This window comes from Meles meles, chromosome 3 (genome assembly GCF_922984935.1).
Source record: "Meles meles chromosome 3, mMelMel3.1 paternal haplotype, whole genome shotgun sequence".
Lineage (NCBI taxonomy): Eukaryota > Metazoa > Chordata > Mammalia > Carnivora > Mustelidae > Meles > Meles meles.
In genome coordinates this window covers 78197916-78213867 of record NC_060068.1, presented here as the reverse complement: position 1 = coordinate 78213867, position 15952 = coordinate 78197916, and the positions used below count along the sequence as shown (strand labels likewise).

The 15952-nt window shown below is 32.3% G+C and overlaps 1 protein-coding gene across 5 annotated transcripts in view; it reads left to right on the top strand.

Moving 5' to 3' along the window:
• The window catches only part of TENT2 (terminal nucleotidyltransferase 2), a 69281-nt gene that overhangs the window by 24279 nt on the left and 29050 nt on the right, over positions 1-15952 (top strand). For 4 of the 5 annotated variants that reach the window (XM_045999118.1, XM_045999116.1, XM_045999114.1 and 1 more), the window contains 6 exons: positions 2482-2596; positions 2685-2776; positions 4575-4653; positions 6746-6815; positions 13616-13692; positions 14347-14475. In XM_045999118.1, the coding sequence (XP_045855074.1) occupies positions 2482-2596; positions 2685-2776; positions 4575-4653; positions 6746-6815; positions 13616-13692; positions 14347-14475 (562 nt within the window). The remainder of the gene's footprint in view (positions 1-2481; positions 2597-2684; positions 2777-4574; positions 4654-6745; positions 6816-13615; positions 13693-14346; positions 14476-15952) is intronic. The other variant, XM_045999119.1, reaches the window with a different exon arrangement.

Here is a 15952-nt window from a genome sequence, read left to right as displayed (position 1 = left end):
GATCCTCTTGCATTTACCTGTGAACTCTTGGGTATAGTCTATGCAGCTCTCCCCCAGTTTTGGTTGCTGTTCTACTCTGAATTGGATTCCTCAATTTGAGGAAAGGGTCAGGAAGAACTACCTATAGGCAGTTTGATTTCTGGATGGTCTGGCTTTAGGACTGTCCAAAATCTTTTTCCTTTTTTTCTTCTTAATGGGTCTTGCTGCTATTGGTATTTGGTCCCAGTTGCACATATTTTGGGGTTCATGAGTAATATGTAATCATTTGTATTAGTTAGCCCTGTTTTATTTTATTTTCGTTTGGTTTTATATGTTTGTTTTATTCTGGCTGCTCTATTTTTGGAGGGAGGGTTATTAAAAACTATTAAAATAGTAATGTTAAATATATTAATATTGTTGTCAAAGGGATATTAAAAAATGATGTCTCTTTCATGGCCTAATTGCCCAGACTGCCTCTGCCTTCTTAAAATGTGTATTCTAAACATGACAAAAGAAAATGTTTTGTTTTCTTATTTTTTTGTCAGTCTATTTAAAAATTCATTTTTTTAATTAAAAAATTCATTTCTAATGAAGTACAGTTGACATATAATAATATATTAGTTTTAGGTGTACAATATAGTGATTTGACAATGTATGTTAGGAAATGATCACAGCATTAAGTGTGATTATTCTGTCACTGTGTAAAGTTATAAATTATAATATTATTGATTATGTTCCCTATGTCCCACCTTTCAAACCTATAATGTAGTTATCCTGTAACAAAATTTGTATCTCTTAATTCTTTTCGCCTATTTTGCCATTCCTCCACTCCCTCCTTTTGACAACCACCACTTTGTTTTCTGTGTGTATGAGTCTGTTTCTTTGTTTTTTCTGTTTTAAGAAAACATTTTAAATGATGGGTGAGAGTTGTGTCTGGTCATGGGGAAGGCCTAGAGAGGGAGAGGTTGAAAATGCAAGAGAGATATGGAAAAACTGATGAAAGTATTTGTGCCCTGGAAGGGACCAGGAGGCTTGGTACAAAAGTTTTGGCAGAGGTGTTAACTTTGAACAGGGAAAGAGAACAGTTTGTCGGACAGAAGGGGTAAAGAGATAAGATTCATTCAGATGTGTTAGTTTGCAAAAAGTTTGCAGTTAGCAAGCTGAGGAATGTTATATCTGCTATTTTCAATTTTCTTAGTAAACTTCATGTAAAGTTATTTGCTAAAGAGAATAAGGTAAGTATAAGGGACTTGAGGAAAGAAGTAAAGATTTTAGAATGATGATGATGAAAAATGAAACCATACTTCTAACCAGAGGTATGGAAGTCTGAATGATGCTAAGGACCAACCTTAGGCTAGGCTTTAAAATATAAAGTTGAAAGATACCAGTTTTGTGATTTTAAAATTTTTTTCAGTTTTATGTTCTGTAAGAGCTAAGGATTTTTCAGGACAGGAGTTAGACTGAGCATGACAAGGGAATAATGTTAAAGCATGATAAAAGAGAGTGGTTCAAGGGATGGACTTTGTGATATAGACTGGACAGGGAAGCAAATTATACCATTCAGGTGCTAGTTAGCTGGGAAAAAAGGGAGGATTCAGTGGACTCCAGGTCTGTGTGGCTCTGAAGCAGGTCTGAGGGGAGTAAGAAAGTAAGAATTGGACAGGAGATTGAAGCCACGATAGTGTATTGGAATTTAAAATGGTCTGTTCTTTTTCATTATAAAGGCCATGTTATGTTATGGCTGTGGGAGTGATGCTGATGAAAAATATTGAAGTAAGAGAAGTTCAGAAATGGTGGGAGTATGTTGAGATATCTAGCCCATTGTAGATGAGGAAATTAGCTGTGATGATGGTTGAGAGTTGGGTTGTAGGGGAAAGTGTGAACCAGATAGGTAGATGAGCAAGATCTCTATAAATGGCAACAAGAAGACAAGGTTCAGGCCAGTATTGTAAAAATGGGGAAAGAGGGTGGCTTGCATGGGCAAGGACAACCAGAGGCTTTTCTTCTAAAAGTTTGTTAATATTTATTATTGGTGGTATGAATATTGGGTTGGGCAAACTTCTTTTTTAAAGGGACAGATAGTAACTGTTTTAGACTTTGCCACTCATATGTTTCTGTTGCATCTCTTTACTAGTTTGTTTTTATGACCTTTTAAAAATACAAAAATCATTCTTAGCTCATATGCCTTCCCAAAACAGGCAGCAAGTGAAGATTGTAGTTTGCTGTGCCTTGGGTTATACTCATTAAGAATTTTCTGTGACCAACTGTACTTTTCTGTGATTTATCAATGATACTTTGGAAAAGTTAGTAACTATTTCAGTTTTTAAGTAACTATTGAATGACAGTAGTTTTGGAAAGTGTTAAGGAGATAATAGATACTCATTTTTAAAATATTGTTCTTTAAAAAAAAATATTGTTGGTAGTGTTGTTTTGTACTTCTTAGTATGATAATTACTTTAAATTTCTGAACAAAATTTTTGCTTTTTTTGCGGTGGATTCAAGTTGAGTCAGCAGATACTGGAGTTATTTGAAGCATGTCAGCAGCAAGTAAGTGATTTAAAGAAGAAAGAACTGTGTCGAACACAGCTACAGAGAGAAATTCAGCTGTTATTTCCACGTATGTTTCCCTGTTCTGCATGCCCTTTGTATATGCATTCCTACTTTAAATTTTAAATAATCCTTATAATTCCATTCTATTTCTCTAGAAAGCAGACTTTTTTTGGTTGGGTCTTCTTTAAATGGATTTGGTACCCGGAGCAGTGACGGTGATTTATGCTTAGTTGTTAAAGAAGAACCAGTAAGTAATGAAACCTTTATTGCAATTGTTCTTTTCATGTTAAATCATTCAAGAAGTTTCATATAAAAATTATTGAAGAGGGACATCTTGGTTGGCTCAGTTGGTTAAGCATCTGACTCTTGATCTCAGCTCAGGTCTTTATCTTAGGGTCATGAGTTTGAGGCCCACTTTGGGCTCCGTGCTGGGTATGGAATCTATTTTTTTTTTAAAATTTTAGAAGGAAAAATTTTGTTTTGTTTTAATTAGTTCTTTGGATTCTCTGTTCATGGTAATTAAAGGAAAGCCAGGAAATGCTGCTTTTTCTTTTAAGGTGTGTGCACATGCACAAATAAACATAACAGAGATTTTAGCATTAATTTATTTTTAAGTTGTTGAAGCAAGGTGGCTTCATTGTGTTTGCTCTGCCTGTTTTGAAATGTCATTGGATTGGATATGTTGCCAGGATACAACAAGAAGAGTATGTGTCAGTATTATTTTGATATATTTCCTTTGCATTTGAATTATCAGTGATTCTATTTTTATTCTTTCTTTACCCTTTGAAAATGCTATAGGGTTTGGAGTTCTTATTTTGGGAATACAAAAAGGGATTACACTGACTGACTTTAAAAAAAAAGACTTGTGATTGAATATATTTTTCTGTGATATTTTGGGTTTGTTTCTTTTTATTTTTGTTTAGCAACCAAATTTTGTTATTTAGTTTTATATTTGAATTTCCTATTAATTGATACTCTTGTTTGTCCTTAGCACCACAGCAGTTGGTGTTCACTAAGCTAACTTGAAGCAATCTCTTTAATATGCTGAGGCTTCTTCTGAATTACCAAAGATTAATTTAACTATAGTTTTAATTTAACTATAGTTTTAATATGCCTTATTACATGCCACTTCTTTGAAAACAAGAAAAAATCTACTGAATCATAGTAGTATGTATCTTTATTATTTTTATTATTTCATTAAAAAATTGGCTTTTAGTTACTACAAATCAGAAAGAGATTTATTTATTCCAGGAAAGAAACTGACACGTTTCTAGGCTTTGAAATCATGTAAAGGAAAACTTTGGAAAAAAGCTTCAGAAATAATAAACATAGTGAAGAATACTGGAGTTTTAATTAAATCTTTCTCTCAGAGTTAGACTCTACTCAGCCACATCTCACTAATTCTCTTTTGTTCATATGTTTGAATCATGTTAGAACTTAGAGTGAGACACCATAGATTTGAACCTTATCCTTAAGAAGCTCACACTCTAGATAGGGAAATGTAACAAGTTATAGAAAGTTAAAATTTTGTTAGTTCTTTTTTTTATTTCTTTCCTTTTTTTTTTTTTTTTCAATTTGAAGATTTTATTTGAGAAAGAGAGAGAGGCATCAGGAGTAGGGGTCAGGGTGAAGGGAGAAGGAGAAGCAGACTCTTTGCTGAGTGTGGAGTCTGGTATGGAGCTTAGTCCCCGGAACCCAGGATCATGACCTGAGCTGAAGGCTGACGCTTCACCAACTGAGGCACCCAGGTGCCCTCTCTTTTTCTAGGAGAAGATTGTTTTATGTACATTTATACTAAAGTTTGAAAAAATGACACATAAGGCTGTTTTAATATTTTTAAAATTTTGCCTTAAGTTTATAATTAGGAATTGATTCAGGAATGTTGATGTGAAAGACAGCAAATAAGTTGACGTTTTCTATAATGTAATTAAATGCATATTGAAAAGAAAGGTCTACTGTGGTTTCTTTTTGATGAGAAACATTTAGAAAATAAAACACTAAATTTAGAAAGATAATGAAAAAACACTTTATTTTTAACTTTTCAGTGTTTTTTTCAGGTAAATCAGAAGACTGAAGCACGGCACATACTCACCTTAGTCCATAAACACTTCTGTACTAGACTTTGTAAGTCTCATATGCCTCAAGTTCATATGTCATCTGACATAATTATTTAATATGTCTCTCACTTTATTTTCTGGTAAGAATTGTTTATCTGGTCACGATAGGTATAATATGGATCCTTTTTTTCAAATGAATTCTTTTTAACTCTTGATTAGAAAGATAACAGTTCTTTATTGAGTTTACTTGTAAGATAATCCCACAGCATGCACTGGGAATTCAAGTATATATAAGCTTCAGTTCTTTTTCTATTCAATAGGGAAAGCCAAAACATGAATGTGAATAGCTGTAGTGCAAAGTACCTGTGAAAAACCAAGAGTGGTAAAGTATTCATGTGGGAAAATGAGAATTTCAGCTGTTTTGCAGTGACGTGCAATTTATGACATCACATTTTAAAAATAGGATCACTGAGCATGAAGCCCATAAATGAATTACTCCAACAAGAAGTAAAATTATTGACATAGGCCATTTTATTATAAGATTTTATTCTTAAGTGAGCTAAGTGGATTTTAATCCCACATGCTAAGCCATCTCAAATAATTTATTTTAAATTTCCATGGAATATTGTGGACAGTGGAAGTTACTGTACCTATGTGATGTTGGAAAGGGCTGTGTCCATTTATTCAACAGATACTACTATGTGTCAGGCTTTGACCTGGAAAATACAAAGTAGAGTGACCAGTTATTGCCCTGGACAAGTTCTGTTTTTGGTGAGAAATAAATGAAGTGATTAATTTTAGTGGACTGAAGTTTTCACATTTGTGGAATAAAGGAGTAATTCATACCTTAAATGGATTTTCCATAGCTATTATTAGAATATCTAAAGCATGTTAAAACATGTTTTATATCTAAGTAATATAATATAAATAATAATATATATGTTATATTATTATTTATATATTATATATTTATTTATATATAATATACTGTTTAAATATATCCAAATAAAATATAAATATATATAATACATAGTTTGTATGTATATATATATATAATCTGTATTATTTATTTATAGTATATATAACTTTATAATATATCACATATAATTATATATTAAATAATATTAAATATTAATTAAATTAAATTTTAAATATAAATTAAATAATACTAAATAATAATTATTATTTATATAATATATAATATATAATTTTCATTATAAATAAAAATATATAATATAAAATAAGTAATATAATCTAAATAATCTAAAATAATGTTAAAAACAGAAGGGACGTTAGAAATCATCTAATTCATAGGTATTTTTGGTTGTTATTTTTCATAGTTAAGGAGTGACGATCAGTGGGTTTAGTAATTTGCTTGAGGAGCATAGTTCGTTTGTTGCTGTCAGAACCTGTACCTGGAACTTGGGACTTTTAATCTTTTAATCTTATTTTTTACTGAACCTCATTGAATTCCTGCACACAAATTGTATTTGAAGCTTGACACATTTTATGATTTTGGTGGTAAAAGCATTGTAACAGAAAGTTTTTCACTTTTAAGTCTGGTATTATGCTTTTCTTTAGTTATAGCATTAGGAAATTTTTCCTTTGGGAAGAGTTAGCTGTTTGTTTTTTTAAAAATAATTTTCTATAGTTTCCTAGTTTCATATAATAGACCTGTATTATTTTAAAAATTATGAAGTTTGATGGAATAAAAATATGAATACATGTATTCTTCCACTTAGAGATCATACTTACTTAAATGTATCACTACTCCATGTATCATATTGGAGGCCTTTCCCATTAAAGACTGTTTATTAATAGGATTTTTATAGCTGTCATAATATTTTGCCTTGTGCTATACCAGAATTTATCACCTTGATGCTAGTCTAGATATTTTTCATGTTTATAATGCTGTGATGAATTTCCTTATGAATATTATTAGATATTAGATGACATTTCTGAATTTAAATATAAATCCCTGTAAATGGTATTGGAAATTTCAGTCTTAGAAGAATGCGATAGTGTCCTTCCTTTGCTTTCTTATCAAAGACTTTTACATTGTTTTGGTTTAGTAAAATACCATTTTTTAAAAATGTGCATTGGAACACTATGAATTTGAAAAACATTTACAGGTACTCACATTATCTTTTATCCTTCAGCTGGCTACATTGAAAGACCTCAGCTGATTCGAGCAAAAGTGCCAATTGTGAAGTTCAGGGATAAAGTCAGGTAAATAATTACTGAATTTTTGTTTTTCAGTTGCTTTAGATCATTTTTAGATGTTCTTTTAATGTAAATAAGAAATATGCTACACTGTAAAAGCTTATCTTTATCAGTTTTTAGAACTGCTTGATTTGGTCTTTGAGATTTTTTTGGAATAGTCTGAGCAATTTTTTTTTTTTTTCATTTTATTTATTTTTTTCAGTGTAACAGTATTCATTCTTTTTGCACAACACCCAGTGCTCCATGCAAAACGTGCCCTCCCCATTACCCACCACCTGTTCCCCCAACCTCCCACCCCTGATATGCTTAACTATACTTAGTTATTCTGCTTGACATTTCGAGTGTTTGAAACTATCCGTTTAAAAATATATATATATATTTTTACATTTCCCATTTTTAAATGATCTCTTGCCTTTTGGAAATGTAGTCACTCTTCAGAACATATCTTAATTGGTGAAATTTGTTATGTATTTCAAAATTTGATGTTATTTCTATCAAGGGGGTTGTTGTAAATGTAATTACATTTGTCGGTACACTCTACCAGCCTGGGTTCTGAAATTCTGATTGGATTTCTAATTGGCATTGGGATTGGAATCTTTTATATAATATCTATCTTTTATATAATATCTGAACATAAAAGTGTTGACTATTTCATTGGTTAAATAAGGTGTATTGTTCTCTAAAGGATAGAATTGTGAATATTAGGTTTTCTAGTCCAGTTTTGTAAAAGTAATACTGAAATTCTTTACGTAAATATAAGTATGAATATATACATGCTTGAACCTCATTATTCATGGATTCTTTACGAATTTGCCTACTTGATGAAATTTATTTTGTAACCCTCCAAATTAATACTTGGAGCACTGTCATGGTTATTTGTAGACATGTGCAGAGTGGAGAAAATTCTGAGTCACTCAATGCACAGGTTCCTGAGGTTAAAGAATGTGACTCTTTGCCTTCTTATTTCACCCTTTGTATTGTTAAATAATTATTCTTTTCACAGTCCAGTTCAGTGCCATGTTTTTTACATTTTGCTACTTTTCATGAGTGCCTTTGCTGTTTAAAACAGCCCCCTGGCATAGTACTGAGTTACTGTCTATTGTTTATGCATATAAAGCTGTGATGTGCCTTATGCAGGAAGTACATGTATTAGTTTTGCTTTGTTCAGGCATGAGTTACAGTGGGTTTGGCTATGAGTTCATTGTCAGTGAACAAGTTGTCTTTAAATGGAAACACGTAAAAAAGAGTTAATGTTTTGATCCATTGATGAAAATGTTTTGACTGAAGGCTTGTGGAAACCTAACCCCTTATTTCCCCTAGGAGCAGTGGTTTTGTATTCATTAATTCAATGTTTACAGTGCATACCTACTCAAATAGTTAGAATTGACTAAATACATATTTTTAATTTAATTTAATTTTTTTTGGAATATATATATTTTAAACAAATTCTTAGATTTGGCTCATACCTTCCCCTCCATTCATCCAAATATCCATCCAATGTATAAATATTTATTGAATTTTTGCCAAATAAATAATGGTAGAGTTTTCTAAAGCACTTTATAGGGAGATAAACTAAACATAAATAAAACTATTAGCTTATTATAATTTTTAAAAAATATATAATTGTAGTAATCATATAAAAATTTTATTCCTTTCCTTTTTTTGTAGTTTTAAAAATTTTTTAATTACAAAATTTTTTTTTAAGTAGGCTCCATACCAGTGTGGGGCTTGAACTCACAACACTAACATCAAGATGTTAGGGGTTGAGATGGAGAGTCAGATGTTTAACTGACTGAATCAACCCTTCTCTCTTTTATTTTAAATTTTAATTCCAGTATTGTTGACATACAGCTATATTAGTTTCAGGTGTACAATATAGTGATTCAACAATTCTGTGCATTTTTCAGTGCTGATCGTAATAAGTCTACTCTAATCCCCATCACCTATTTCACCCATTCCCCTACCCATCTACCCTCTGGTAATCATCTGTTTGTGCTCTCTAGGTGACTCTTTTTCATGGTTTGTCTCTCTCATTTGTTTTTCCTTTGTTCATTTTTTTTTTATTCCACATGAGTGCAGTTATATGGTATTGGTCTTTGTCTTTCTCTGATTAACTTTGTTCACTTGGTATTATTATACTCTTGTAACTCCATCCATGTTGTTGCAAATGAGATTTTTTTTTTATGATTGAGTAGTACTCCATTATGTATGTTTGTGTATATATATATAGACACATATATATGAGATCTATGAACCTATGTACATAGATAGTTATATCTCCATTCATCTTTTGGTGGAAATTTTGTTTGCTTCCAAACTTGGCTATTGTAAATAATGCTGCAGTTAATATTGGGGTACATATATCCTTTCAAATTAATGTTTTTGTATTCTTTGTATAAATGTCCAGCAATGTGATGTGATGACTGGATTATGGGGTAGTCCTATTTTTAATTTTTTGAGAAACTTCCATACTGTTTTCTACAGTGGCTGCTTTAGTTTGCGTTCTCACCAACAGGGCACAGGGTTCTTTTTTCTCCATCTTCTTGCCAGCACTTACTGTTTCTTATATTGTTTTGATTTTAGCCAGTCTGACAAGTGTGAGGTAATATCTGATTGTGATTTTGATTTGCATTTCCCTGATGATGAATGATGTTGAGCATCTTTTCACATGTCTGTTGGCCATCTATATATCTTTGGAGAAATGTCCATTCATGTCTTCTGCCCATTTTTTTAAAATTGGATTTTGTTTTTTGGGTGTTGAGTTGTATAAGTTGTTTGTAAACATCTTCCCCCATTTAGTAGGTTGTTTTAGTTTTTCTTTTTTTTTTTTTTTTTAATATTTTATTTATTTATTTATTTGAGAGAGAGAGAGAGAGATCACAAGTAGTCAGAGAGGCAGGCAGAGAGAGAGGAGGAAGCAGGCTCCCCGCTGAGCAGAGAGCCCGACGCGGGGCTCGATCCCAGGACCCTGAGATCATGACCTGAGCCGAAGGCAGAGGCTTAACCAACTGAGCCACCCAGGCGCCCCTAGGTTGTTTTAGTTTTGATGATTGTTTACTTACTGTGCAGAAGCTTTTTATTTTGATGTAGTATATTTTTGCCTTTATTTACCTTGTCTCAGAAGACACATGTAGAAAAATGTTGCTATGGCTAATGTGAGAGAAATTACTGCCTGTGCTCTCTTCTAGGATTTTTATGGTTCCAGGTCTCACATTTAGTGGAGTGAGCATCCTTTTCTTGTTCTTAGGGGGAAAGCTCTCAGTTTTTCACTGTTGAGTATGATGTTAGTGGTGGGTTTTTCAGTATATGGCCTTTATTATGTTGAGGTATGTCCCCTTTAAATCTATTTTGTTGAGGGTTTTTATTATATATAATTGGATGTTGTACTTTGTCATGTGCTTTTGCTGCATCTATTGAAATGATGATATGGTTTTTAGTCTTATGGATGTGATGTGTCACATTTATTGATTTGCAAATAGTGAGCACCACCTTTGCATCGCAGGAATAAATTCCAATTGATTGTCATGAATGACTTTTTTAAGGTATTGTTAAATTTGGCTTGGTAATATTTTGTTGAGGATTTTTACATTTGTATTTATCAGAGATACTGGCCTGTAGTTCTCTTTTTTTGTAGTGTTTTTATCTAGTTTTGGTATCAGGGTAATCGCAGGACTCATAGAATGAATTTGGAAGTTTTTCTTTTCTTCTCTTTTTTTAGAATAGCTTGAAAAGCATACTTATTAACTGTTCTTTGAACGTTTGATAGAATTCACCTGTAAAGACTTCTGGTCCTGGACTTTTATTTCTACGGAGTTTTTTGATAACTAATTTAATTTCATTGCTGGTAATTGGCCTATTCAAATTTTCCATTTCTTCCTGATTCAGTTTTGGGAGGTTATAGGTTTCTGGGAATTTATCCATTTCTTTTAGATTGTCCAATTTGTTGTCATATAATTTTTCATAATATTCTCTTAAAATCCTTTGTATTTCTGCCATGTTGGTTGTTATTTCTCCTTTTTCATTTGTGATTTTATTTGAGTGTGCTTTTTTTTTTTTTAAGATTTCATTTATTTATTTGTCAGAGAGAAAGAGAGAATACAAGCAGGGGAAGCAGCAGGCAGAGGAAGAAGCAGGCTCCCAGCTGAGCAAGGAGCTAGATGTGGGACTCAATCCTAGGACACTGGGATCATGACCTGAGCTGAAGGCAGATGCCCAACTGACTGAGCCACTCAGGCGCCCCCGCTCTTTCTTTCTTCCTTTTTTTTTTTTTTTTTTGATGAGTCTGGCTGAAGGTTTATCAAGTTTGTTGATCTTTTCAAAGAACCACCTCCTCGTTTCACTAATCTGTTCTATTGTTTTTTGTTTGAGTTTTTATTTAATTTATTTCTGCTCTAATCTTTATTGTTTCTTTCCTTCTACTGGTTTTGGGTTTTTGTTCTTTTTCTAACTTGTTTAGGTGTAAGGTTAGGTTGTTTATTTGAGATTTTTATTACTTTTTGAGGTAGGCCTATGTTGCTATAAACTTCCCCCTTAGAACCACTTTTGCTGCTTTACAGAGATTCTTGGTCATTGTGTTTTCATTTTCACTTGTCTCCGTGTATTTTTTGATTTCCTCTTTGGTTTTGTTTTGGTTGACCCATTCATTGTTTGGTAGCATGTTATTTAATCTCCATTCATTTGTGCTTTTTCCAGGTTTTTTTCTTGCGGTTGATTTTTTGTTTCATAGCACTGTGGTCAGAAAAGATGCATGGGATGACTTAGGTCTTTTTTAATTTGTTGAGACTTGTTTTGTTGCCTAATATATGATCTGTTCTGGAAACTTCCATGTGCACTTGAAAAGAATGTGTATTCTGCTGTTTTAGGATGGAATGTTCTGAATATATCCGGGAAATCCATCTGGCCCAATGTGTTATTCAGAGCCACTGTTTCCTTGTTTATTTTCTGTTTGGATGCTCTGTCCATTGATGTAAATGGGGTTTTAAAGTCCTCCTCTATTACTGTATTGCTGTTGATTATTTCCTTTATGTTTGTTATTAACTGCTTTAAGTATTTGGGTGGTCCTGTGTTGGGTGCATTTCTTTTTCTATTTAAGATTATTAAACAAACTTTTTTCATTTTTAAGTGTTCTTTATAAACACAATTTTATATTCTCTATACAGACCATTTTAAAGATTTTGTTTATTTATTTGACAGAGAGAGAGAGAGCACAAGTAGGCAGAGAGGCAGGCAGAGCGGGGGGGGGGGGGGCGGGGGGGGGGAGCAGGCTCCCTGCTGAGCAGTGAGCCCGATGTGGGGCTTGATCCTAGGACCCTGAGATCATGACCTGAGCCAAACGCAGAGGCTTAACCCATTGAGCCACTCAGGCGCCCCATATACAGACCATTTTTTAAAAAAGTCTACTTTTAACACTCAAAGATAAATGATACTAACATTTTGGTATAAAACTTTTAGTGCCTCTTCCATGCATATGAATGCATAAGAGTTTTTAAAATTAAAATTGAGATTATACTTTTTTATTTAATCATATGTCATGGATATTTGTTTATACCACTGATTATTTTCTGGCTTCATTTTAATGGCTTTACAGTAGTATTTCATTGAGTGAATATGTTGTGATTAACTTACTTATTCCCCTGTTAGAATAAGCATTTTGTACATAAACTTTTTGCCATATATATAGGATTACTTTAGTATTTTCAGAAGTAGAATTTGAAGCAAGTACTGTAGATATTTTTAAAGCTCTGAAATCCTATTTTTGGAAAAGTTTTTAATTGCAAACTGGTTTCCTTCTGTTTTTTCCTCTGTATTGAGTTATATAGAGGAATTGCAGACTGGTTTCAGTATTAGCCTTGCACAGACACAATTAGAGAATGTATCTTCATTGTTGCCGTAAGTTTTCCGAAGGCAAATATATATGATATCTGAAGTGGTAATACTACTATGCATGTTTAATTGAAAGATTATAGTGTTTCATTTCCCAAAACAAGAAAACCTGAATTGGTAAATTTCAGATTTTGTAATTAAAAGTTTGTAGAAAGGAATTTTGTTAAGTTTTTATTTTAAGCAGTCTTTTCATAGAAAAACTCAGTGTGCAGAAGAAGTTGGCCCTCATAATGTCATTTTCATTAATCTTTCCTTTTATTTTGGGTTTAGGCTTTCTTTGTAGACCCCATCATTAATGTCCTATTTTCTAAATTGCAAATTGCGTGGTATCTTTGCTTCCAAAGAATTAACCCTTCTGTTATGTGTTTCACTGTTCTTCCCAGATTATCAGTAGCTAAATTTGGTATGATATTATAATTTATATCTTATTTATGTCTTACCCTTTTTGGAGGGAATGTAATGTATAGCCTTCTATTTTTTCACCTGTACTTTATGATTTTATTTCTATTGCTTTAAAGCAATGTTGCTTTAATTCCAAATTAGTTGAGGGTATATAACTCAGTAGGATAATTTGGCCAGAAATGTTTTTTGGTCACATAATTTTATTTATCTGTAAAGGACTGCAAAATTTTAAAATTTGTTTTATTAAGGATAATTGGAGCCTTAATAGTACATTATGGATCTTGCAACTGTAATCCTGTTTTATATTTTTAATATACACTTACTCATATGTACTGAGTATGTATTTATTCTTATTTCTTTAGTGCCTCATTTTAAAGTATTTGGCCTTTGGGCTAATGCTATTTTTGCATGATAGGGTAGGTGAATATTAATTTAGTTACAAGGGAGTTAGTTTGTTTAAAAACATTTGAGCTAATGTTTAAAAACACTTGAGCTAAGGTGTTTTTCTCTCTTCTTCATAGTTGTGTGGAATTCGACTTGAATGTAAACAATATTGTTGGAATAAGAAACACATTCCTTCTCAGAACTTATGCATACCGTAAGTTTTTTATTTCCAAATAATTACCAGTTTCTCTCTCCTTCATTCTTTATTCCTTTTTTTATTTTAAATTTTTTAATTTTTAATTAACATATAATGTATTAATAGCCCCAGGAGTATAGGTTCTTTTTGGTCAAAGAAGCCAGGTTTACACACTTCATAGTACTCACCATAGCACATACGTTCCCCAGTGTCCATAACCCCACCACCCTCTCCCTACCCCCCCCGCAACCCTCAGTTTGTTTTGTGAGATTAAGAATCTTTTATGATTTGTCTCCCTCCCGATCCCATCTTGTTTCGTTTATTCTTTTCCTAGCCCCCTAACCCCCTACTCTTTATTCCTTTTTAAAGATGTTTGTAATAAATACTGACATCTGTTTAATTATGTTTATGTATAGTGTCTTTTATTATATTTATAAAAATCACTACACTGAATTATATACTACTAGAGTTACAGGTCAATAAAACAAATTTTAATGATAATCTTTAAAAGGTGACTAAGATATCTTTTAAAAGCAAGACACGTTTATGGTGAACAAAGTGTTTAATAAATAGGGAGGCAATGTTCTTTTTGTTATAGTTGGGAAATGATAGAAGCTTTCAAAGAAACCATAATATTTTCTTACCATTTTTAAGTTTTAATTTTACTTTCAGTTGAAAATCGCGTTCGTCCATTAGTACTGGTGATTAAGAAGTGGGCGAGTCACCATGAAATAAATGATGCCAGTCGTGGTACTTTAAGCAGCTATAGTCTTGTATTGATGGTTTTGCACTATTTACAAAGTAAGTATTTTCATTTTTTTTCCCAATTTTTAAAATGAAAACACAGTTAAACTTCATTATGATGTCTTCTCTGTTGACTCTGTCTTCAAACAGCATTATTTTAAAAAGTTTTTTCTAAAGCCCAGAAAACCATGTTTTCTAATTCATTGCTTTGAACAGATGTTTTAGAAATACTATTCCTGGGAGTGCCTGGGTGGCTCATTCGGTTAAGTGTCCGACTCTTGATCTTGGCTCAGGTCATGATGTCACGGTTGTGAGATCAAGCCTCATGTCAAGCTGAAGTACTTTTTGGAAAGTACCTATGGCTCAAGCTTAAGGATCTTGCTCTCCCTTTCTCGCTGCCCAACCCTTCCTCCTCCCACAAAAAAGGGAAGAAATGTTATTCCCTGGAAAACATTATAAAGGAAGTTTTACTGTGTTTTTTATTTTTTGGACAGTTTTTCAGTATTTTATATTCGAAGAACTTTTACTACTGTATTGTGGACCCATTATGTTGAGGCATGTGCATGTTTAGAAGGTCTATAAAAATAAGCTCAAGCACCATTCATCATGTTTTTTTGTTTTTCACTTGAGACAGGATTTTCTTTTTGGTCAAAGAAGTTTTATTCATTGTGAGGTGGCATGGAAATTGGTTAAAAGACTTGATGTTACTGTAATAGAAGACCCTTTATCAGAATGTTTAGGGTCTGATCTGTTCTGGGCTAATGATATTTCCATAGTTTAGGAAGTAGTGTTGTAATATTTATATTACAACATACCCTTTGACTCAGTGTTATTCAGTGATTGCATTTCTAGGAATTAATCCCAAGGTAATATCAGGGATATGTGTATGGATTTATATATCAGGCTGATTTTGATAGTGTTTATTGAGATAACAGAAGATTCAAAATAACCTTAAGTTTTTAAGAATGGATACGGTATGATGGAATTAATTATAATGTTAGCCAAAAGTGACGCTTTTAGGATATTTAATGATATAAGAAAATACCCATGATATACTCTTATATGCAACATGATACCAATTTTATTTTAAAAATAGTATCTGTATTAGAGTGTGTGTGTGTGTGTGTATATATATATATATAATACATATATATACATATATATATATATACATATATACATATAATACATATATATAAAAGTTATGTGCCAAAAATTTATCAGAGTTGTTTAGGTTTAGTCAAGTGTGCTTTTTAAGTTGCAACTGAAACTGAAAAATGAATAGACCCTAGTTATGATTTAAAAATTAGATATGACTACAGCATTTAACATGTATGAACATCTATAATATGTGTCCTTTCCTTCTATTTTTATGGGTTACATTAGAAATTTTAGTTTAATTGCCTTCTCTACAAAGATGTACTTTAGGGATGCCTGGGTGGCTCAGTCTGTTAGTTGTTGGACTCTTGATTTCAGCTCAAGTCCGCGATCTCAAGGTGGTGGGTTTGAGCACCGAGTCAGGCTCTGTGTTTGG